At 55.0% G+C, this 23,681-nt stretch overlaps 1 protein-coding gene across 2 annotated transcripts in view; it reads right to left on the bottom strand.

The window, feature by feature from the left end:
- Positions 1 to 122: 122 nt before the first annotated feature.
- The window catches only part of RASSF5 (Ras association domain family member 5), a 66,100-nt gene continuing 42,541 nt past the window's right edge, over positions 123 to 23,681 (bottom strand). For both annotated transcript variants that reach the window (XM_032422132.1, XM_032422134.1), the window contains 4 exons: positions 6,292 to 6,402; positions 4,827 to 5,124; positions 4,246 to 4,361; positions 123 to 2,590 (listed from right to left, as the gene is read on the bottom strand). In XM_032422132.1, coding sequence (XP_032278023.1) covers positions 2,438 to 2,590; positions 4,246 to 4,361; positions 4,827 to 5,124; positions 6,292 to 6,402 — 678 coding nt within the window. In that variant the 3' untranslated portion in view covers positions 123 to 2,437. The remainder of the gene's footprint in view (positions 2,591 to 4,245; positions 4,362 to 4,826; positions 5,125 to 6,291; positions 6,403 to 23,681) is intronic.

A 23,681-nucleotide genomic window follows, 5' to 3' on the forward strand; every position in this document is an offset into this window, starting at 1 on the left:
GGCAGGAGAAAATCAGACTCCGTGCAGAAGTACGTGCTCTTCTCCATTCCCACCCTTTCCCCCGGCTCCCAATTTCCAGGAGGTGGTGAAGGGCAAAGAAGATCTCTCCAGTCTGGGTCATTTTTGCAACAAGCTTTTATTACTTTTTTTAAAACCCATATAAGAAAGACATTTAAAAAGAAAATATCCTCAAAACAAACATGTACACACAGGGCAGCACAAGGATAGAAGGCACTCCCAGCCGCCATACCCGCCCCCGGGGGGAGGGATACTTTGTACAGACTATTCGCCGAGGCTCGGGCCTCAGTGTGGCTCCTGGGTCTAACTGTGCTTTAGATAAAGTCAGAATTTTCCATAATTTTCTTATTTCATAAACACCCCTATCTCTTTATATATAGCTATATGCCTTTATGTATATATGTACATGACTTTATTTTCCTTCTCAAAAATAAAATAGCTGCCCCCACCAGAGGGAGGCTCTCAGCAGCATTCACAGCGGCTGCAGCAGGAGCTGTGCCTTCCATTAATGTTAAAGACATGCAGCATGAAGGAAAAGGACTCTCTACCTGTGCCCTTTAGTACACAGCAGGGAGAGAGATTTTTTTTAAGGGAGAGAAGCAATAAGGCTGAGCATGAGATGGCAGAGAACCAGGGTTCTGGGGGCCTAAAAAATCTTTAGGAGCTGCTAGCTTGTCTTGCTTTTGCAGCTCTGAAGACTACACACAGTTTTGTGACGTGGGGGCAGCATTCCTTCTGGGATCAGGGGCGGTGTGGACACAGCAAGGGTTGCGGAGGGGACTTCTGAGGCTACACAAAGAAGCTGGGGCTCAACCCAACCCAGGAAGGACCTGGGAAGGCAGAGGACAGCGAAGAAGTGATCTCTCAGAGGCTGGACTGGAAAGCCGGCCCTGCTTTGGCCGTGAAAAGTCCTCCTCCCTCTGCGTTGGAGGGTCTTTGCAGCCCTGGCCACTTGCTTCAGTTGCTTGGCTAGTTTATTTTTCAGTTTGCACCCGAACAAGGATCCAGTACAGGTGTAGGTTGGGGATCTGATCCACCTTGTCCATGGGGTTTGACATCACTTATTGGGAGTCAAAGCCCAGGACATGAGAGGGGAAGGAGGTCTGTGACTCTCGCCCCATTCTCGGAAGGAGGGCTCCCCTGGCCTCGCCTCCCGCACCACCACGGTCCCCTTTCTGGCAGGAGCAAGCCAGCAGCAAGCGTCAAGCAGGTGCGCCCTGCTCCCGTCTCTCTCTCAAAACAAAAAGGCACTGAGGTCAGCCGGAGGCCGGCCCACAAGCTCGCGGAGCGCAGCGCCACGGGCTGGCCCGGGCTTCGGAACACAAAGGACTCCAAGTCGGCTGAGTTGGGAGGATCCCCGTCTGTAATCAAGGCAGCTCCTCTGGCAGCACCTGGAGACCCCAGAGTCCCGGTGGGAGGAAGGAGGCCGTGCAGAAGGCCACGCGGGAAAGCAGGGCGGCCAGGCCCTCCTCTGCTCTCCGGCCGGGGGAAGGCTGAGGACAAGTTGGACACATTTCTCTGCAATGCTTTTTGGCTTCCTCTGACTGCCTGATTTCCGTACTCAGCAGGAGACATTAAAAATGGCAAATGGCTGGTTTCCCTTCGTGAAAACACGTGAGGATGATGGCAATATGAAACTCCAAGTTGTAACTTAAAAACAAACGCTTGTTGACAAAGAAGTGACGAGGCATCACACACGTGCAGATAAATATATGCCTTTGGGTTTACGTGTGTGCAGACTCTTGAGTGATGAGGGCCAAGGCAGGCTGTGGCTTCTCTGGAAATCTCTGAGCCAGCCTCAGCTTTGGTGTTCCCTACCTGAGCATCTGGGGCCGGTGGCTTTAGGACCTTCCCTTGAGCATGCACAACGGGCACCTTGGGACAGTGGGGGGCAATCCTCTTACAAGCATTATCCTGCTTTCGGGGGCTTAGCCCCGACCTGCTCAAGGAATATGCTACAATTTTTGACTCATAAATAAAGGTCTATGGGTGGCAAATAAGAGAGAAATTGAAGAAGAATAAAAGCCAGAGAAAGAACATACAGCTCTAAAACCTTTCTTCTTTCCTTTGCCGGCTGGTGCGAACCATTCCAGTTTGGTGATGAGAGAGGCAGCTGGTTGGCTTTACAAGGGCTCGCGGATTGCTGACACCCAAGGCTCTTCTCTCCCCCCTCCCCGCCCCTGCCACCACCACCTCCCCGCCCCAGTCCTGCTCCTCGGAGGTGGTGTGTGGCAGACGGGGGCCTGGCCCGCGAGCACGCGTGTCCCTCAGAGGTTTCGTGCCACATCTGGAACTGCCGGCGGGGGAGGGGGGGCACAGATGCACCCGCCACAGGTGTCCTGAGAAAAAGTGTCTGTTGCAAAATAATAATTAATAATAAAAATAAATCCACGGGCACCAGAAGAGGAAGCAGGACCGGTTAGCCAGGTTTGCCCTGGGATTCTCTTAAGGCCTCCTCCAGTTTCTGCCTAAACTTGTCATATTTCTTCTGCACTTGTTGGATTTTGTCTTGCTCCTCCTTTTCCAGGATTGTTAGGAAGTTCTGGAGCTCGGGGATGGAGAAGGCGTCCCACTGCGAGGCACAAGGGAGATTGGGGGGGAAAACGGAATAGGAGACAGGTCAGAAGCCGCCGGACCTGAGGGCCCTGCCCAACCCCCCGCTGCCTCCATCTGCACACAGCTTACAGGGGGTTTGCTACTGAATAGCTGCAGTGGAGAAAGCTTGGGTTTCCCGTGTCATACCGGCAACCAAATTTCAAATCCTGACATCTCATGACCCAGAGGTACAAGTCCATGAGCGGTGTTTTATTTGGAGCATCAACCATCTTACATTTTCTCCATGGCAGCTGAGGCCTGAACGGTGATGCTGGGGCCACCCAGGGCCCCTGCCGGCCTGTCTGGCTGTCTGCTTTGGGGGTGCTGAGCAACAGGCTCTCAGCGTGCAGACCCTCAAGAGGCAGGTGGAGGAGAGCTGGGCTTGGCCTCCGGAGACGGTTTCAGCCTGACTCCACCGCATGACCTTGGGCACATCACTGCACCCTTCTGTCCTATGTGCTCATCTGCCACGGAATGAGGGTCCCTGCCTCCCTTGGCTGGCAGAGCAGCTAATGAGATCCCAGAACCTGTAAAGCTCTGGAGAAGCCAGCTGGCCCAGGGCTGCCCCAATGGGACGTGGCCTCTCTGGGCAGAAGGCAAGTCTGACTGCTCTCAGGCTGACCCAGGAGCAGAGCCCCCCCAGCCCTCACCACCCCACCTTGTGGAGCCAAGGATTTTGACTCCTAAGCTCTTTTGAGCACAGAAGAATATGAAGGTTTACCTAGTTTAATCCCCACACTGCCTAACTGAGAAGACTGAAGTCCATAGACGGGAGGCGGCAGACCTACGGGGACGGGGCTTGCGGCAGCAGAAAGGGAATTAGGGCCTGGTCTCTAAACTCCCAGGCCCACGAGCTCTGCACTGGGCCTGCGGTGTCCAAACACTGTCAGCAGAGTACGTTTTTCAAACAAAGTCCTATGCACCTTAATGTGTAAATCAGACGGAAGCAGAGCTGCCTGATTGAAGCAGGGTGAAGGGACAGGGCCCTACCCTGCCTGGATCCCCCAGATCTCCACAGTGACCCCCGAGACTGCTCCCCCAAACCCTAGGCCTCCACTGACGGCAGTGTGACAACTGCCCTCGGTCACTCCTCCATGCCTCCCAAGTATCCCAGGCCACGCAGAGCACCAGCCTGATTCCACCCGACTCCGTGCCACCAGACTAGACTCTGATGAACTCCCCTTTGAGGAAGGAGGCCAGCTTTTAAGAACCAGGAAGAGACAAACGGCTCAAAAATCTCCATATCCAGTGGAGGCCAGAGATGGAGCTGGTGGGGCCTCAGGCCAGCCTGGAGCAAAAACAGCCGGGGCCTGGACACAGGCGTTTCTCAGTGCCCCTCCACCCTGGGTTTTCAGGGAAAAAAGCACACGCAATCCTTTCTTTCCACAGGCCATGCCAGACACAGGCCCTGACTTGCGCCCCCAGGATGCTGACAATCCTGGCTTTAGACGCGAAACCTCTGCGGCCCAGCACTTCCCCAGGCCTCAACTTTCCCAGGCCATTTTCCCAGCTGCCTTGGCTACTGCCGTGTGGCCCCCGCCTATGCCGGCAGTGAGGACAATGCCCACCTGCACCCAGCCAGGGTGCCCTGAGGGCTGGGTTCGGGCACCGAGCAAAGGGGCCCAGACCTACCTCCACCTCTCCGGTTTCATTCTCCTTGAGCACAAAGCTGAGGACGTCATTGTCAGGCCCGGCGAGCAAGCGCAGGTAGAGAGGGCAATCAGCAATAGAGAGTTTCTGGAAGAACACTGCAAACCAAGAGAGGGGGCTGGAGGCGCATCTCAGAAAAGAGGGGCAGGGATGGAAATGCAGACAAGGGGTGGCCATACCGGGAAGGAGCCATCCTTTCAGCCTAATGAAATGAATCTAATGACATGAATAGGGCATGATGACCTTTTATCTTCGGTGTCTGCCCAGAGTTTGACGCATGTTTCCATTCACATCACCCTCCCCAAAAGATTAGGAATGGTGGGTGGTTTCTCTCTCATGGGCAGAAGGCAAGTCTGACAGATTAGGAAGTGGGAGCCCACATTGTGGTTTCCTGCAGTCACATATAAAGTGGGGGGCGCGGGGAGCAGGCATGAGCTTACCATCCAGCTCTCTGCCACGTGGCTGGACGGCGGCGCCCCGGGGAAGCCCAGCCCTCCCCTCCCAAGTCTGGCAGGGGTTTAGCAAGAGAGCTGGTCTCTGATGGGGAGCTTGCCCTCGCATACCTTGCCCGTCCTTGTGTATCCGCTTAAAAAGTGCAAACTTCTGGGGATTGTCCACAACCATGAACTTCTTGAGCAGCCCCTGGATGACCTCGCTGACCGTGGTGGTGCTGCTGATGTGTAGCTGCTTGATGGCATCGAGGGGCAGGTAGAAGGATGTCCGCTTGTCGGTGGTGGCCGCCAGGTTCACTTCCTTGATGGCATCATAGATGGACTGGGGCCGGATCCCAGCAGGCACCGTCACCGGCCGCCGGAGCTTCAAATGCACTTTGATGAAACCCGTGTAGGTACCATCTTCACTCTGCGGAGGGGACGTCATATGGGTCCGCTCACGTCTATCTTGCATGATCCCATCTGCCACTCTGAGCCACTGCACCAGGTTGGGGGGGGGGGGGTGCAGAGGCCTTTCCAAATAGTGCCATCCCAGGCAGGCCCTCCCCTCCCGCCCCGAGTTCCTTCCTGTGTCTGCAGACCTGCAGGTGCCGGAGGGCAGAGACGATGTCCCCCTGCCCGCCCTGAACTGGGCCAGGAGAAGGCTTGCAGTATCCAGCAACCCGAGAGGACAGGAGGAGCTGCTCTGGCTTTCCCTCCCAGGGGTCAGGCTCCCTGCCCCAGTCCCCTGCCTTTGCTGAGTCCCCGCTCCTAGGAGGCAGGGTCTGGAGTGGCCTCTCTAGTTTGTCCCTCCAAACCAGGGAGGAGCAGGAAGGCTCTGTAATGAGGTCCTCGGAAAACCAGCCCACTGCATTTCCTCCTGCATTTCTTTCCAAAACGGGGCAGCCTGCAAAACTTAAGCCCAGGACCATGGGAGACTGGATTTTCTAGCGCTCCATCTGGCTGAAGCCCCAGAGAGCCAGTTGCCAGCAGCCACCAGCAGGGGGCAGGGTTCTTCTACCTTCGCCCCTTCCCACTGCAGATGGCCTTTGCGAGCCTCCCCTCTCGGAGCTCTGCAGTCTCGGGAAGCTTCCCCAGACGCAGGCGGTAGAAGTGCACCAACCAAGAGGGAGAGGACAGTAGCTGCGAACTCCCCTCGTAAGGCCTTCCTGGGGGCGAAGCAATACCAGTTCTTGAGGTCTTTGTACGGTACTTAATTCCCACAAGAGCTCCGACAAATGGGCACTGGTATCTCTATTTTACGCCGAAGCTCGAAGGTTTCCCAAAGCGAAAAAGGGGACGAGCCAGCGACTGACCTGGATCTTACTCTAAAGCCCATTCTGTTTCCCCGCAGCCCGCGGGGGTCCCTGACGGCCTCGCACAAGCCCGGAGGCCTCCCGAGGCCTGAAGAAAGGGGAGGGGCCTCCGAGGGGCCTCCCCGGAATCCAGAGGGAGAGCACAGGAGCCCCCAGTGGAAGGGGCGGCGGCCGGGGGCCGGGGGCGGTGGGCGGGTGCCGGGGCCGGGTGGGGGCTGGCGAGGGCGGGACCGGGTGGGGGCGGGCAGCCCTCCAACACCCCCCCCCCCCCCCCGACGCACCAGCTTCATGCCCAGGCAGTTCTTCTCCCGGGTGTTGTAGCTGTCAATCTTCTGCTTGATCTCCTGCAGTGTGGGCGGCCGCTGCGTCTCCTCGGCGGGTTTACAGACATTCTGGAACAGACACAGAAGTGAGAGTGGGTACGCAGTGGTTCTCCGGATGAGAAAGGGGAGGACCAGACCCTCCCAAAGACCTCGAATAAGGGAGCACCAGTCCCGCGCGGTGAAAACTAATCCATGGGCGCAGAGTGAGAACAATCAGAGATAAATCCCAGTGGTGCCACTGGGTAGCCGGCCAGCTCCCGGGAAGTATCTGAAATCTAAGTCTCCTCACCTGTGAAATGGGAACAATGCCTACCCCTCGGGCTTGCTGCGAGACTAATATGAACGTGCCCAGCACACGGGCACGGACGACGAATTCGGTGCATCAGCAGAACAGCATTTGCTTACCGAGGGTTACTAGGGAAAAGATTGCATTGAGATGCTATGGGAGCTGCAGAGAAATGCAAGGCACCGTCTCCCGGAGGAAGCAACGAGAGCCGGAGAGACAGGAATGTACACACAGTCCCAGCATATGCTGATGGGAACGACAGCAATTCACCCAGACCCAGGGGACCAAGGGCACATGAGCATCAGCCCAGGCCCTACATCACCGGCCACAGTACTTTGCACATAATAAGAAGTTCAGTTGCTCCTTGAACAACACAGGTTTGAACTGCGTGAATCCACTTATACAGGAATTTTTTATATATAAATATAGTCCAGTGCTATAAATGTTATTTTCTCTTCCTTATGATTTTTTAAGATTTTATTTATTTACTTACTTACTTAATTACTTATTTATTTATCTGAGAGAGAGAGAGGTTGAGCACGAGTGGGGAAGGGGCAGAGGGAGAGAATCTTCAAGCAGACTCCCTGCTAGCCAACTCAGGGCTCAATCCCACAGCCCCGAGATCATGACCTGAGCCGAAATTAAGAGTTGGACGCTCGACTGAGCCACCCAGGTGCCCCTCCTTATGATTTTCTTAATAACATGTTCTTTTCTCTAGTTTACTTTAGTAAGAATGCAGTGTGTAATACATATAACATGCAAAATTGTATTAATAGACTGTTCATGTTATTGGTAAGGCTTCTGGGCAACAGCAGACTATTAGTGGTTACGTTTAGGGGCTGTCAAAAGTTATACAGATTTTTGACTGTGCTGGGGGGCAGCGCCCCCAACCCCTAAGTTGCTCAGGGGTCAACCATATATATTTGTCAAATGAATGAGTGAACCAGAAGGGGACAGGGGGCTGTTCTTCTACAATAATTGAGAGAATCAGCCTCCTCTCCTGGGGCATGGGGACAACCAACATCTACTTAGCACCTCCTCTGTACCAAGAACCTGGCAAGCACTGTCTCTTTTAATCCTCACAAACCTAAACTCTGTGAGATGGAGATTATGACCTACATTTTCAGGTGAGACAACCAGGGCTCAGAGGAGCTCAGTAACTTGAGTTGGTAGGTGCAGACCTACAAGGAAATCCCAGGGCTGTTCTGCTGTGTTCTTCCCAGGGGTTCCCCTGCTGCCCACCCCCCGCCCCCGCTCCCCACCCCCAAGGAAGGATAAGGGAAGAACAACGCTGAGGAACGAGATGGAGGTCATCGGTCTTCACACTGTGGGGGCGAATTCTGGGGTCTAAGCAACTCTGTCCCTCAATCAATTCCCTGCGTTTCTCTCCACTTCACCGCCGCCCACCCTCCGGATGCGATCTTCATGCTGCCCGTGTGCAGCGGGGGCCATGGTTTGGGAAAACAAGTAAGTTAAGTTGGTAAAAAGCCACCCAGAATTCACCTGATTTTAGAAATTGAGCAGACTTGGGGCGGGTCAGGATTCTCCTTTGGCAAAGGAGGAAACTGAGGCCCAGAGAGGCAGGGCCCCTGTGTTCTCCCGCTGCCTCCCTGCCACCACCCAGCACCCTCCTGCAGGGGTGTGGTTTGGCTGGCAGATTTCCCAGCGGCCCTGTCACGGCAACAGCACCCGGTGGAACACAAGAGGACGCCCTACCGGAGCCTGTCCCCGCAGTCCTCCCTTCAGCAAGCCGTCCCCAGACATAGGGCACACTCAGCAGGATGCCCGCCCTTCCTCCTCCCACTTTCCAACCCGACAGAGCAGATAACATGTCAGGTTCTGTGGCTGCCACGGGGAGCTGGTGTGGCCTCCTCCCGCCCCCCATCACCCCCTACATGGAGATGAGCCGACACCCCTTTTCCATCACCGCATCTTCCCTTGGTCTGGCTGCCCCTCCCCCCCATCCTCTTCCTCAGGGATCCTGCCAGTACCAGCCCTGTTCTCCGTCCTTTCTCATACCCTCTCTCATACCACTCCCATTTTACAGATCACAAAGCTGAGGCCTAGAGAGGTTACGGAGCACGCTTCTGAAGCCACTGCTAGTAAGCATCTGAGTGGAGTCTGGGACAGAGTGCATCCATGTCTGGAGCCCATGTTCTTCTCAATTCACCACATGACAACTCTAGGACGGTCGCTTCTGCCACTCCCATAATGATCACTGAAATTCCATGCCATTCCATGCGGGCTGGGGTGTGCAGCTGTCAGACCAAGGCCCAGAAATTATGGGCCCTGTGAAACATTCTTCCAAGGTGAATCGGATCAGTGGGCCAGGCCCCAGAGGACTCAGGACCCAGGGGCACCATGTCCCCCGCAAAGATGGCGAGGAGGGCCTTCCAATCTCTCCAGTGGGACGCGGCTGCCAGCACGCGGGAGCCACCCTTTCCTGCATGGCCACTCGGGCTCTGGAACTGGACCGTGATTCCATTCAAGAGCATCCAAGGGGAAGCACACCCCAGGGCACCTCCTTTAGGCCCAAGGTAAGCAACAACCGCTGTGAACCTCAGAGAGTGTCTTCATTCACCGGCGATGCATCAATCCGGGGATCCTCACATGGAGCTCCTCATTCCCGGTCCATTCCCACAGCTAGTTCCCAGAGACACGGACCTCCCCGGAAACCACCCCCCCCCCAACTGGACCACCTCTATGGGACCAGATGTACCCGGCCACGGCTCAACTGTGGGAGCTGCCAGTCAGAAAGACCACTTACCTGGTTCCTATCCTGGGCTCCATTCTACCCATCTCTGAAGCACACGGGCTGTCCCCTCCTCAGGAGCTGACAGCTTTCTCATATTCATCTACCCAAAAAAGAGTTAAATAATGGAAAGGAAACTCTAGAAGCTCCTGGAAGATCTCCTCTCATAGTTTCCAAGTGAGCTACAGCCATTTCCCTGTAAGAAAAGGCAGCTGGTTCATGGCTTTCAAACGTCAGTTATTCCAGGCCTGGGTTTGGGTATAGCAAGTCACAGCTGCTGTAAGTAAAGGTTTCTTCTTCCTGTTCCCCTTCTCTTCAGCAGATAGCCCATCTATTCCTCCCCCTTGCCCACCACAAACCTGGGGAAGTGACACAAGCATCTGAGGCCACCCCTTCCCGGACTGACGCAGAAGATGGCCATCCTGATCTCACCACCCCATCCGGGAGTGCCCCGAACCCTGTGTGGCCAGCATGTGGAGCCCCCCCAGGCTGGAAGGTCGGCCCCCAGGGCTGGTATGGCTCCTGCCCACCCCATCTGGCAGACAAGCTCTGACCCACGGATTGAATGAATCACCTGCCGAAGTAGGCCAGCCAATCAGCCAGCGAGCCACAGTCGCGAGAGCCCACGGATCCTTTCCCCTCCCAGGGAGGGTACAGAATCTAGGCCAGTGGTTCTTAAACTCGGCTACACATGGAATCATCTAGCGGATCTCTAGAAACACTGCTTGGGCTCCATCTTGGAGATTCTGATGTATGGTGTGGGGTACAGCCTAGGCATCGGGATTTTTTTTACTCTCCCAGGTAATTCTAACGGGCAGCAATGTTTGAGGAGAACTGGCATAGACCCCTTGTGGGCAATTTCAGACACCAAGGGTCCCCACCCAGCAGCACAATTAACGCTCTGGCACCCACAGATATTCACTGCCCCCAAAGATTTACCTAAAAGGCAAGTATCTGCTGTGTGAACAAGATCAATAATATAGGAGTCTTCACGGGGTAAGGCAAAGACCTCCATTTTTATTCACCTCTCCGATTTTCAAGTCCTCAAAGTGAAAGATTGGTTTCCCCCCACGGGTACGAAGCTAGAAACCAGGCAGATAGAGTTTTGTCTCCCCGGGGTGGCGCAAGATGGAGACAGAACGGGGACCTCACGCTGTTAGGATTTCACAAATTCCGGCATGGGCCGCCGAGGTGTCTCTCGCAGGGGGTCTGTGCGTCTCGGGGCGGCATGGCATGCATCTGCTCCGACTCAGCCCCGGCACTGGTGGCAGATGCTTTAGCTGCTCCCAACGCAGCCGGCACAGCCACAGTGCTGGTGAGGAATAGGTTTGTGCTCCCATATCCTGAGCCATGGAAGGGGCTGTGTTGCCTCTCAGTGCTCAAGGGTATGAGGGTACAGCTACGTGAAGAGGCTGGGTGCTAGGAGTCCTAACTTAACTTAAGTCCTTAACTTAAAAAAATATATATCCTCAACAACAAAATTAAGAGGATCATCCCCTGTGCTCTGGGGCCTACCTCAGAGCAGATCTACCCCAAGTTGAATTTTACTTTAAGCAGAAACCCAAACATCGGTAAATTCTGCATTCTAACCAATGACACAGGTCTTAATTTTGGTCACGGCGGAAAAAGAGGCTCTGAATGAGTCCTGTGGTTTCTAGTATCCCCAGGTGGACACAGGGCAGCCTCCGAAAGCCCCAGCAATGAGGGGGGCCCCAGGGTGAGGAGTAGGCTCAGGAGCATCAGACACACTCTGACACATCAGATAACTTCATGCCCATTTGCTTTTGACCTGAATCACACAAACCTCACTTTTGCTAAAAATTTTACTCTCCCTCTTCTTAAACTTCTCAGCCTCTTCTTCCTTCACAATGCTTTCATCGTATTGCTCCCGTCGGTCCACCTGAGGTCCTTCACTCTGTCCAGGCCTCTCTGGCCACTCCTGCCCTGAACGATGGTGATGATCTGTATCAGTTCATGTCATCCTCACCACAAATTCATGCGAATTCCCATTTCACAGATGGAGAAACTGAGCCCCAGCAAGGTTAAAGCTAACCCACATTTAAAGCTAGCACTATACTGTCTGGCGCTTAAATATGCCTCCACTTATATTAACCTCAAGTAAGCTACCTATCTTGAGTTGTCTTCCCAACTAGACTGAATTTTCTTAATGACTTATACCATACTTCTATTTCTTCTTATGCCTACTGGCACCGAGCATGAAGCAGATAATAGATACTTGCTCAAGAACCTTCAATGTCTCCCCATTGCCTACAAGGGGTTGGGGGAGAGAAAGATCTTACTTTTTCCTAGGAATTGCAGTGCAGTGAGCCTTGGATTTCATCTATCGATTTGAAATACAAATCCTTCATTGCCTAATAGGATGCATGCAAAGGTAAGACCAGATGAGATCACAGCTGCAAACACATTGTGGACATGATCAAACCCATCCAAAGGCACATACTGTTCCTATCCTCCTGGGCCTACGAAGCCCTACCCCTAGGAGCCAATCCCACTTCCCACTCTCCTTGAGCACTTCATCAGGGTTGGCCATCGTGCCATAGAGTGTGTTCATTCCTCTCTCTGCACTAGCAGCTGGCACACTTCTTCTGTCAAGGGCCAGGGAGTAAATATTCGAGGCTTTGCTCGCCGTACGGTCTTCGCTGCAACTACGCAACCCTGCCATCGTAGCTCAGAGCGGCCACGGATGAGCGTGGCTGTGTTTCAGTAAAACTTTACTTAGGGCATCTGGCGCGTCCCCCGCTCTGCACTACCCCGCGGGCCCTTCGTCCCGCTCAGAATACGGAGCCCGCCTCTCCCCTAGCGCCGTCTCCTCAGCGTCCTGAGTGAAGTTCCCCGGCCCACGGCATTCTCCTCGTTCTCTGCTCTCCTAATACAGGAGATCCCTGCCGTTTTAATTCCCAAACGGAGAAAGGTTACTATAGAGGTTTGTGCTGGGCGCCGCCTTCCTCCTGAACGATACTCCTGTTGAGAGCCGCGTCCTCCCCCGGCGCACCGGCCTTTTGTACTTGGCTCTCACTTCGTGGGCGCTTTGGCCACAAGCAGGCAAAGGCTTCGTGGCTTCACTGGGGTTGGGCTTGCTCTCCTCCCGGCTCCCGTGGGGAGGCGACACGCCGGCGGAGGAAGGGAGGCAGGCGGGCGGCCAGGCTCACTCCCTGGCTCGGGGACTGACTCCCAAACCCCAGCCCCGGGGCCCCGACGCCCCCGAGTCCTGTCGTGGCCAAGCTGCCAGTTACCGCACGCCATGGGCCTCGGCATCCAGCGCTCCAAGGACCGTGGAGGTGCCTTCACAGCCTGTGTGGCTGCGTTTGGGTCTAACTGTACGCGGCCTTTTATGGTTTAATTATTATTTCACACGTGTTAGTCTCATCTTCCCAATTAGATGTTCCCTGGAGGGAGACAGACGTGCTGGCTGATGACTGTGCTGCTTTGGTACCTGCTGCGAGGCTCCGTCGAGCTCTCCATGACCTCCAAGGAGGTGACCGGGACAGGGTGGGGTGGCCTGGGTGGTGCCCAGCCCCGAGCCCTGCCATGGACTGCAGTCAGGTCCAGGAGCACCTCCCACGGACCCGCACCCCAAGGGGCTGATGCGAAGGCCCGGGCTGCACGGGCTGCCGGCTCTGCCTGGCGGCCAGCCCTGCTCAGCTCTTTGCAGTTTCCTGGTCAGAACGAATGCAAGACCACCATGACCTGTGACCTCCAGCAAGGCACTTCCCCTCTGAGGGCCTCAGTGTCCTCCTCTGTGAAATCATGAAGTGAGACGCCTCTGCAGCTCTACGAGTTTACCTCGAGGAGAGGGTGGTTTCTTTCATCATGCTTCCTCTTCTATTTCAGAGAATTGGGGGTGGGGGTGGGGCCCCTCGGAGGATGGCCGGGCTTGCCCGAATCGCAGGGGTAAGAACTGGCCTGAGACAGTATCCAGATGTTTCTAACGTCTACGGCGTGACTGGTCTCAGTACTGGCCGCTTGCTTTCTCTACTCGTCTGTCAGCAAGGCTCAAGGAGGCCCACACCTTCCTAACTCACACCACTCAAGAAAACAAAACAAAAACTACCCCGGAAGCCAGTCTCCATGAGCCTTTGCCGCATTTCCTCTTTCTCAGCTCTTAGCAAATCTGTCAGCAGCCATTCTTCTGCCCCTTGGGCGGAGAGCACCCACAGGCCTATGTCAGCAGGGAGAGCCTCAGGCTGTACTGCGTGACAAGGACCATCCGCAGACACCTTCCAGGCCACCCTGCTCCCCTAGAGCGGCGCGGGCCCCAAACACCTGATGTTTCTCTCATGCCCGTCCTAAATAGGGACCCCTGAGGGAAAGGGGCAGACACCCCTCTGTCTGGGCTGGGTTCGGAACGCCCTGCTCAACGCCCAGACCACATTCAAGGCTCACTGGTCGCTTGGTGACAGCCTCGAGCAGATGGGAAAGAGGAAGCCCCATGGGCCTCACCACAGGGCCCCCTCCCAGGTCCTGGAGGGCCCATGTTCTGGAATGGCCGCCCCAGCCACACCCTGGACCGTGAAGGGCTTGATTCTCCCAGAACCCTCTCTGGCTCTGTCCAACATCCCAGAAATAAAAGGGTTGGAAACTCCTCAAGTGTGTTCTCCAGTAGGCTGTTCCCAGCAGAGGAAGGACGGAAGGAAGTTTCAGCAGGGAGCCATCCGTATAAGCATAACCATGCGGGATTTGGGATTTGAGCTGCTCTGATGGGGGGATGCAGAGGAGCAGGGAATAAGAAGGGGGTGGGATTTGAGAAACTGGAAAGAGACCGAAGACGAAAACCTAGAGCAGATGGTCAATGCAGACAGTCAGTCAACAGTAACTGATTGAGTTGCCCACGGGGTGAGGGCTGTGAAAGTCACCTTGGGACAGGAAACCGGCGGGCCGCGGTCCCTGTCCTTGGGAGAGCGCAGGCCACCTGCGGAGGGAAGGCAGAGGCGCGGGCCCCAAGAGGAAGCACCAGACAGCACGGCTCGGCGTGTAGGGGACCCGATGAGGGCCGCGCCGGCGGGCTCCCCAGGGGGCCAGCATGGAGCCTGCGCACAGTGTCCCTCCCTCTCACAGGCGGCCATCTCAGTCTACAAGCAGGGGCAGGTCATCTGCGGTGAGTCCAGGGCGGAGAACACCAGCCACCTGCAGGAGGCCGAGAGAGCCCTGGGGCCTTGGAGCTGCGGCCTCATGATCGTGACAAAAATCGCCAACAGGCCGGGGCCTCCCAAGTCACAATCCCATTTAGTCCCTGAAAGGACTCAGTGAGGATGGTATGTTATTACCCAGCATCCCTGCTCCTCACCCCTAGACGACACAGCCCTGCACAGCTGCGTGCCCTCAGTCTGTGCAGGCGGTCTCCCCGAGACTCGGATTTGTCTGTGAAGCACAGACAACAAGGCCTTCTTGACACATTTGTCGCAGAGATGAAACGAGATCGCACATCTGGAAGTGCTTAGCACACTTCACGTACACAGCAAGCACTCAATAAACAGTAGCTAGTGAACTATCATTGTGGCCAGCATCATCATCCGTAGTCAGCTGTCTGGCGGGGCAGAGAAAGGCTGGTTGGTGGGGCTGACTCAACATGGGAGTCCTCTAGCCTTCACCTCGATCTCTGACAGGCCCGTCAGCCAGAGCCACGTTACGACTCTGTGCATCCTAAGCATTTTTGTCTTCGGGGCCGAGGGGCCCTCTTCCTCCATTAAAAAAAAAAAAAAAAAAAAAAAGATGGGAAATGTTATTTTAGGATAGCATTGATATAAAGAAAAATATATTAATATCAGATAAGAAAGCACATTCTTCAACCTAAAAATTAATTTCTTCCCCCCTGATTTTAAGAGCAATTAAAACATTTTTGTGGGCCCATAAAGAACCGTGGGCCCTTCTGACATCACACACCACTATGCCTCGTGGATAAGTCAGCAGGGGTCTCAACTCCTGAGTCCCAAGTAGGGTGACCAGGGACTGAGAGTTTTCTTGGGGTGCAGGACTTTCAGTGCTAGAATCAGGACAGTCCTGGGCAAACCAGCATATTTGCTTACCCTAGTCCCAGGGACCCCCTTGCAGGCCTAGATGGACTCCATCCCTCTCAACCGTGGGCCCCAGAGACACCGCTTGCTCTTCTGCCCTCTACAAAGCTGCACATGCACTCTGCCCTGGGGGGCTCCCTGACACTCTCCCTGGGCCCCCTTCCCCCGCAGCCTGGCTGTGGCTGGACACAGTGGCCCTGGCTGTCTCTGCCGATCAGCGCACATCACACACATGCTGATCAGCTTGATGACAGAATGCAAGCTCCCCGAGGACAGGGACTGCCCCGATCACTGATGCAGCTCCCAGAACGGTGCCTGGCAGACAGGAGGGGCTCATTAAACATCTGCCTAATGAATTGAAGAAAACACAAAGAAGTAATAAGACATACGTACGTGCACATGCTTGTACACATGCACACAAAACCCCAAAACAAATATAGGGAGATCAAGAGGTTCTAGAATTGTATACGGCTCCTATAGGGTTCCTGGTCCATAGCACCTATCGACAGAGCACCCAGAACCAGAGCACTGTGAAGTGAGTCAGGGATGACGGTGGGCAGAGTGACAGAGTGGGTCCCAAGACCCCGTCCCAGGCTCCAGTCACTCTGGAGCCTGGATGCTCCTCTTTCAGAAACAATTTAGGGGCGCCTGGGTGGCTCAGTCGTTAAGCATCTGCCTTCAGCTCAGGTCATGATCCCGGGGTCCTGGGATCGAGCCCCGCATCGGGCTCCCTGCTCGGCCGGGAGCCTGCTTCTCCCTCTCCCACTCCCCCTGCTTGTGTTCCCTCTCTAGCTGTCTCTCTCTCTCTCTGTCAAATAAATAAAATAAAATAAAATAAAATAAAATAAAATAAAATAAAATAAAATCTTTAAAAAAAAAAGAAACAATTTAAAGAGGATTCCACTGTAAATCATATGTCTGACAAAGGATCACTATCCAGAATATATAAAGAACCCCAGCAACCCAAAAACAACAACAACAACAAAAAGACCCAATTTTAAAAATGGACAAAAGACTGGAATAGACATTTCTCCAAAGACAAACAGATGGCCAATAAGCACAGGAAAAGAGGCTCAACATCACTCATCATTAGGGAAACGCAAATCAAAACCACAATGAGATGCCACCTCATACTCATTAGGATGGCCATCATCAAAAACCAAGAAAATAGCAGGCGTTGGCAAGATCGTGGAGAAAATTGGAACCCTGGGCATTGCTGGTGGGAACGTGAAATGGTGAAGCCACCTGGTAAACGGACTGGCAAGTCCTCAAAAGATTAAATGGAAAGAATTACCAGATTATCCAGCAAGGCTACCTCTGGGTTGATACCTACAAGAAGTAAGAACGAAGACTCAAACAGGTATTTGCACACTCCTGCTGACAGCAGCATTCCTCACAATAACCAAAAGATGGAAGCAACCCACTGACGGATGGATAGATAAACAAAGTGTGGTGTAGACAGGCCATGGGATATTATTCATCCATAAAAAGGAAGGAAATTGTGGCACATGCTACATGGATGAACCCTGAAGACATTACACTAAGTGAAATAAGCCAGGCACAAAAGGACAGATGCTGTGTGCTTCTAGTTATAGGAGGTTCCTCGAGTCAGTCAAATTCCCAGGGGCAGAAAGTAGAATGGGGCTGGCTGTGGGGAGAGGGGGATGGGGAGCTGCTGGCTAATGGGGACAGAAACGTTCTGGAGATGGTCGTGCGATTGGCCGCACAACACTCTCAACGTACTTATGTAATGTCTATTTTATCACAATTTAAAAAAAGGGGATTCCAAGGGCAGGGGCAACTGGAGGCCTTGTAGCTAGCTAGTTTCATCTGGTTCCCATACAGTTGGGAGTGTCCCTTACTTTCTGTCTTCCACGCAAGTGAGCAGTCAATCCCACTTGTGAGCAAGCTGGCCCTCATCCTGCAGAGGCTGGCTCTTTGTCTGGGCGCCAGCCACTCTCCTGCACGACTAAGAAATGGCTGGACCCTCGGGCTGCCCCAGACAGCCCAGCCCAACTCAGAGGCGCTCTACAGCGAGCTGAGCGTCTTAGAGCTTCCCAGGGGACTCTCCAGAGAGGGGCTCAGGCACACAGATCTAGAAGGGGCCTGGAGACAAACTGGCCCAGGCACCCCCATTCTGGAGCAACCGGAGTTGTTAGGTGACTCAAGGCGCAGGGACTCCCCAGCCTGCCTCACACGCTCTCCCTTCAGCCGGCCATGGCTGGCCATGGTCAAGGAGCTATGTCTGGCTTTCCAACTTCATACATCCTAGGGACATGGATGCGTCAGCAAAAGGAAGATTTGGGGAAACACTTCTTTCTGTCTGTCTTCTTTCTTCTGCAGGCCCCAGCGCCATGGCATATTCTCAAGGTCATCAAGCTGGGAGCTGGGAACAGGCTCGCCTTCAGGGCCATGCATCCCCACCTCCAAACTGCGTCCTCCCTCTCCCACACTGGAACCTCCCTGCACAAGAACACTCTGAAGAAGGCTTCCTCAGCTTCTCGGACAATCCCATGTGCTCTGAGAGCACACAGCCAAAGCCAGCAGCGTCACAAGGCCATGGGAGGGGGGTGGCTTTAGAAGCCCCGCTCCTGGGCTGCCCGGGACGCGGGTGCCCTGGCTGCAGGAGCCCCCTCTCCCACCACGCGCCAGCTTCAGCTCGGCTGCAGCTCCCCGCAGTGCAGCACATTCAGTGCCACGGGGGATTCAGATGATTCAGCGGCGGAGAGCGGCACGGGGGGCCTGCACTGCCCTGCGGGAAGGAGTGCAGTCCCTCTTGGCTCCCTCTCCCTGGAGACCCCACCTTGCCCTCAGCTTTGCAAGCCGGGTGGTGCTGGAGCCTCTTCACCAGCCCACACATGGCCTCTTGTCACGGTGCCACCTGCCCGGCCAACCCCCCCCACGCCACTGCCCGGGAGCCAGCTGGTGACACTGAAACGTGTCTCGGTCGGTTGTCAGGTAACTCTGAGTCTTCTCAAGTGTGTGTCCTCTTGCTGTCACAAAGGCTCAGGGGTGGGGACATTTGGTTTCCTCCCACTCCTCAATGGCCTGGCAAAGTGCACCATCCTCAGAAACTCCCGGATGGATGCTGCCGACATGGGGATGCGCTGGTGGGCACATTTGGGCCTCACGGCCGGGGCTTCAACTTGGAAAATTCTGGAAAGAGCTTTCGGAGAAGCAGTACAGCTTAGGGGCTAGGAGGTCTGGCATCAGACGTGGGCCCAAATCCTGGATCTGCCCCTTCCTACTGCGAGACCCGCTTCTGTGCCTCAGTTTCCCCACTGTTAGATGGAAAGCACAAATGAGTCTGCACATGGAAAGCACTTAGAACAGTGCCTGCCACACATCAAGACCCGATGATTCACTGCCATTATTATTCATTCTAACCATTTCCCAGCAGAGCCCTAGCTGCTGCCTTCTCTCTGTTCTGTGAACAGAGCTTTATGCTTCCACGTACCCCATTTGTGAAACCCCCCTCCGCACGTCAAAATTCATCATCCATCTGCATTTCTTGAGATGGCCTTTATTATCCCAGAAGGAGAAAGTGAGGCCTGGAGCAGTAAGCATGCTTCCTGAGGCACACACAGTGAAGGCTCGTGGCTTGGGTTCCCAGGCCCGGTAATGGGCTCACTTAAGGGCCTGGGTCCCCTGAGCAGCACGCCCCCTCCCCACTCCACCTGGGCCAACAGAGGATGCTCAAACTACTGGGACTGCCAAACCGGGGTCTTGCTCAGAAGTAAACTGGGAAATGAAAACAAACAAGAAGTGGGTTGGTTCCTCCCCCTCCGCCTGCCACTCTCCATGACGGAAAGGCAGCCAGAAGAAACCTGTCATAGGAGGCTCTCCCGCCTCCTCACATGGGCCCCTCGGCATGAACCCCCCTCCCCCCCCGCCACCAGGCCCCCCCCTTTAGGAAGGACCAGGCCAACTCCTGCCAGCAGGTGCCAGGGCCCGGTTGCTTAGTGACCCAGTCCTGCCTGCCCTCATCCTCCAGGGCAAACAGCTGAGCAATCACAGATGGGATGGAGGGAGCTGCTCTATGTTTGGAAAGTTGTCCTTGCATTTTCTGCTCACTCAGTGAGATTTTTCTTTTCAGAGTTACTGGAAAAATCCATTGATTCCACATCCAGAATCTTAGCAAGCTTCCCTTTAGAACAGTCTGGAGATCAGCTTTCACACACTGTGTGTGCTGAGGAGCTTGCGCCTGCGCCCTCTCGGGAGCCCCACCACCTCTTAGGGCTCTCTGTTTGGAGGGAAGCTCCAAGCCCACTCCTCCTTTATCAAACATGCATCAAGCACCTACCACGTGCAGAGGACACAACGATGACCAAGATGTGGCCCCTGGTCCAGAGAATTACAGCCCATCAAAATGAGGGACAGGAAAGATAGGCTGGCGTTTGGGGTGCACAGAGAAGTGAGCGCAAGTGGAAATGGTCTCCAGACACCCCAGACCCGCCAGCTTCCACACCCTCCTCAGGAACCCACACTTTCCCTGCCGTGTGTGACTGTGGAGATCAGCCAGGCCTCCTGCCTCTCCGCGTGTTCCTGCCAACAGAGGACCTGCCTCCAGCTCCCCGAGGCAAGGCCAGTGCCCTGCAGACCCAGCTCCTGCCTGCCATCCGCATCACAGCACGGGGGGACCATCCAACACCACTCTTCACACCGGGGAACAGCCAGGTGATGAGAAGGACGATGAGGGGCTCGCCAACTGGAGGCTGATGCAATGGTGATAGAGTGTGACGCCCCGGATTTCCCCAGACCAGAGCAGGAAAAAGCGAGCTGGATTGCAGCACCAGGGAACCGGCTGAACGAGAGCCCCCCGCTTCCTAGGGCAGGTCAGCAGAGTTTGAGGCGGGAGGCTGGAGCTCCCTTGGAGCTTTTCAAACTTGACTGTGGCCTTACCCAAGGTGCCATGTGTGTAGTGGAAAGAACATGTGTTTTGGAGTCGGACACATGTGGAGTGGGGGCCTCGCCCTTGGCTAACCCTCTTCCTTTGGCATATGACCTCATTGAATGTGCCAATCTTTTGGCTTGAGAGCAACGGCGATTCTGCCTGTGTGGTCTCGTCGGAAGCACTCAGCGCTGGGCTGCTGCCTCCCCACGCTCGCGGCGCCCCACGGAGCAGGGATCCAACCAGCTGGACTCACGCCGCATGGCGCCCCGGACAAGGAAGGCCTGCGCACCGGGCTGGAGGAGGATGGAGGTAATGAATACAGCCTCCCCTCCCCTGCCTGGGATGGATCTCATGCGGGCCCGCCTGGAAACAGGGAAACGGCCGGCCGCACTGACCCCTCCAGTCTCCTCCAGCTCCAGGAGTCTACGCCTTTCCCAGTTGATTTCCTGCGCCCCTCCCGGTGACTGCTGCAGCCCGGTCAGTATCGCCGGCTGCCAGCCTGCCCCCAGCACCCCCGCAGGCTAGTCAGGCCCAACCCCTTGATTCTGGGAGCCAGCCCTCCAGCTGCCTGTCTCGGGATCTGCGGCGACATCCTAAGAAAGCCACGTGGCTGCAGCGTCTTCCTCCCGGATGTCCCTCTGCCCAGTTGCCCGCATCCAAATACTTCATGGCTGGGGAGGGGAGCAACGAGGGTCTGTTGCCCAACACGGCTGGGGCGGAGTTGTATCTATCCGTCCTCCTCACCCCGGGCGCTCAGTGCTACAAGAAAGTTAAAAACACAACGGTTTGCTTGAGGCCAGGTACTGCAGGGTTTGGGATGCTCTATAAGGAACAGGAACCAAGGATGGGCTTCGCTCGGGAAGCAGAGGGGAGGCTCTGAGGGCTGTGCGATACCGGAATGATAGGCCCCTGGCAGTCATAAGCAGGGTGCACAAAAGGTGAAGAAACAGGATGGAAGCCAGTTGGGTGACTTCCTAGAGTATATAGGTGAGAGATGATGAACACCCAACAGAGGGCGGGGCGGGGGGAGCGGCAGAAAGGAGAGCCTGGCATCCGCAGCACAGGTGATAGAACCCACAGAGACAGGCTGGGTGAAGGGAGGAGGGGGAGACCCCTGAGGCTTCAAAGGTCGGGGACTAGAGGGGTGGGGCAGAAACACAGTGAGAAATCAGTTATGGGCCGGACTATGAGTTGGTTCTGGACATGTTAAATTTTAGCCATCTGAGGGGCATGCGAGACCTCCAATAGGCTACAGAAAATTTTGTTCTAGAGCCAGGAAGAGAGGTAGGATGGGGGCCATAGGCTGGAAAGTGTTAAGCTAAGCTAAGTGGGGTGGGGGTAGGAGAAGAGGAGAGAGGGGACGTCAGGACAGCACCGTGGATAGAAGCCACAGGCCCTGTGATTCAAGGTTTTCTGCCACTACAGCTCCCTTCTTCCTCCTGGCCCTAGAAATTCAGTGCTCCTGATTCTTGGCAAATTTATCTGGTCCTCTTGTCCCCCAGGGAACATGCCAGGCCAGGCCTGGGTCCCCATGCTCTTTTATGGGTAGATTGAACCATCTAGAAGAGGAAACTGAGGCTCTGGAGGAGGACAGATCTGGGTCCTCCATACAGAAGGATCCCAAAGCCAGAAAGTGCACAGGTGTGGATTACCTGGAGAGTCGGAAGTGGAAGAGAGAAGGGAACCCAGGCTCCTGGGCACCCAGAATGAGCCCAGTGGGGCCACCCTTTCTAGCTCACGGGCTGGGAGCTGAATCCAGAGTCCAACCTGGCATTTTGAACTAAGAGCTGGAATTCAGGCTTTGCTTCTAGTGTGGGATCTTTCTTCCTTTCTCCTTAAACTCCTTGGGTGGATGGATGTTATATGTGCCCCAAACTGGAACTGGAACTGCTTTATAGGGTAAAGCCAGCTAAGTCAGGATAAATGGTCTAACATGGTGAAGCAGGAAGGGGTGCGCCGGAGGGGAGGCATCTGGAACGCAGAGGTGAGGATGTCTTGAGTAAGTCACAAATAGTCCTAGAGGAGAGGACACGTGCCAGCCAGGCAGGTCCTCTTCCTGACCCCTCCCTGCAGAAGTCCTTACAGCTTAGAGCCCGGTAGGCAATACCTAAACTCCCCACCAGCTCCGTGAAAAGGTGGTGAGAAGGATCTGCTCCCGTGCAGAGGAGGGACCCTCGGGGAAGAAAATCAAGACAGGCTCCTTTCACAGGGTTCTTGCTGAAAGGACGACGGAGACCCCAGGCTGGAGAGATGAAGTGACTTGGCCATGGCTCCTCAGTTCATAGCTGGAGCTGCCGTGACCAGCCAGGACTCGGCTCATGGTTCGGATGCTTCCACACCATGTGCCGCTCACCATGGCGAAGGGCCGCCACTCCGACAGCCTCGCTCAGCAGGCCATGGTGAGGGTAACGGGGACCCAGGGGCCCTGAGTCCTCGGTTCTGTCTCTACTTAGCTGTGTGACCCTCTGGAATCTGTGATAAATGCCATCTCGTATTTTAATTGAAGTTATTAAGTATTTCCTAAACAGGTAATTCCCTGACTTCAGTAAATAGGATCATCACCTGGATTAAAGCAGATTCGAGGGTCCTACCTCCAAAGGTTCAGGACCCAGTAAGTCTGAGGCGGGGGTCCCTGAGTCTCCATTTTCAAAAAGTGATCCTGAGAGTGCTTCCCAGGGAGGAGGCGGGACCTCCCTGGGGCATCCCTGGTGGCTTCAGATGCTAGAGAGGCACAGGGTGGAGGAGAGCTGCCAGTGGAGCTAGGGAAGACAGGACCTCAGCCCAGGAGCGGCACATCCTTGGTGACAGACGAAGGAGAGGTACAGGGTTACGGCCCATCGCCAAAAAAGTATGAGCAGAGCTTCCAAAGGTGGCTGGGCAGAGAAGAGGGTAGGAGGGCTGCGTGGCCGAGCCGCTAAATGCTCTCACCGCAACCTGCTTCCTCTGCCACCTGGGCTCACAGCTGTACTTCATCTCCCAACCTCCCTCGTGTGGCCACGTGACCCAGTTCTGGCCAATGGCGTGTGGGTGTAAAAAACACCATTTCCGGGCCTGGCCCACAAAAATCTCCCATGTGTTAACTGGAGTCCCCACCTGCCAATGTAACTTGACTTAAAGGGGGAAATAACTTGCTCTTAACGTTCCATGACTGAAAAGCGGGGGCTGCTTGTTATAACCTTTAGTCCATCCTAGTGATACAGGATGCAAGAGAGAAGACATAGCAACTAAACCCAACCAGCACTTAGAAGTCTGCTTTTGAAACTAGTGCTCGGTGAAGCACTGCATCCGAAAGGGGATGTGCGCTGTGGTCTTCCAAGGTTTACCGTCTGCACAGAGAAAAGCCAACACCAGGGAGGGCCAGAGAAGGCGATGGGCGGTGAACTC

Source organism: Phoca vitulina, unplaced genomic scaffold, assembly GCF_004348235.1.
Source record: "Phoca vitulina isolate PV1807 unplaced genomic scaffold, GSC_HSeal_1.0 scaffold26, whole genome shotgun sequence".
NCBI classification, from domain to species: domain Eukaryota; kingdom Metazoa; phylum Chordata; class Mammalia; order Carnivora; family Phocidae; genus Phoca; species Phoca vitulina.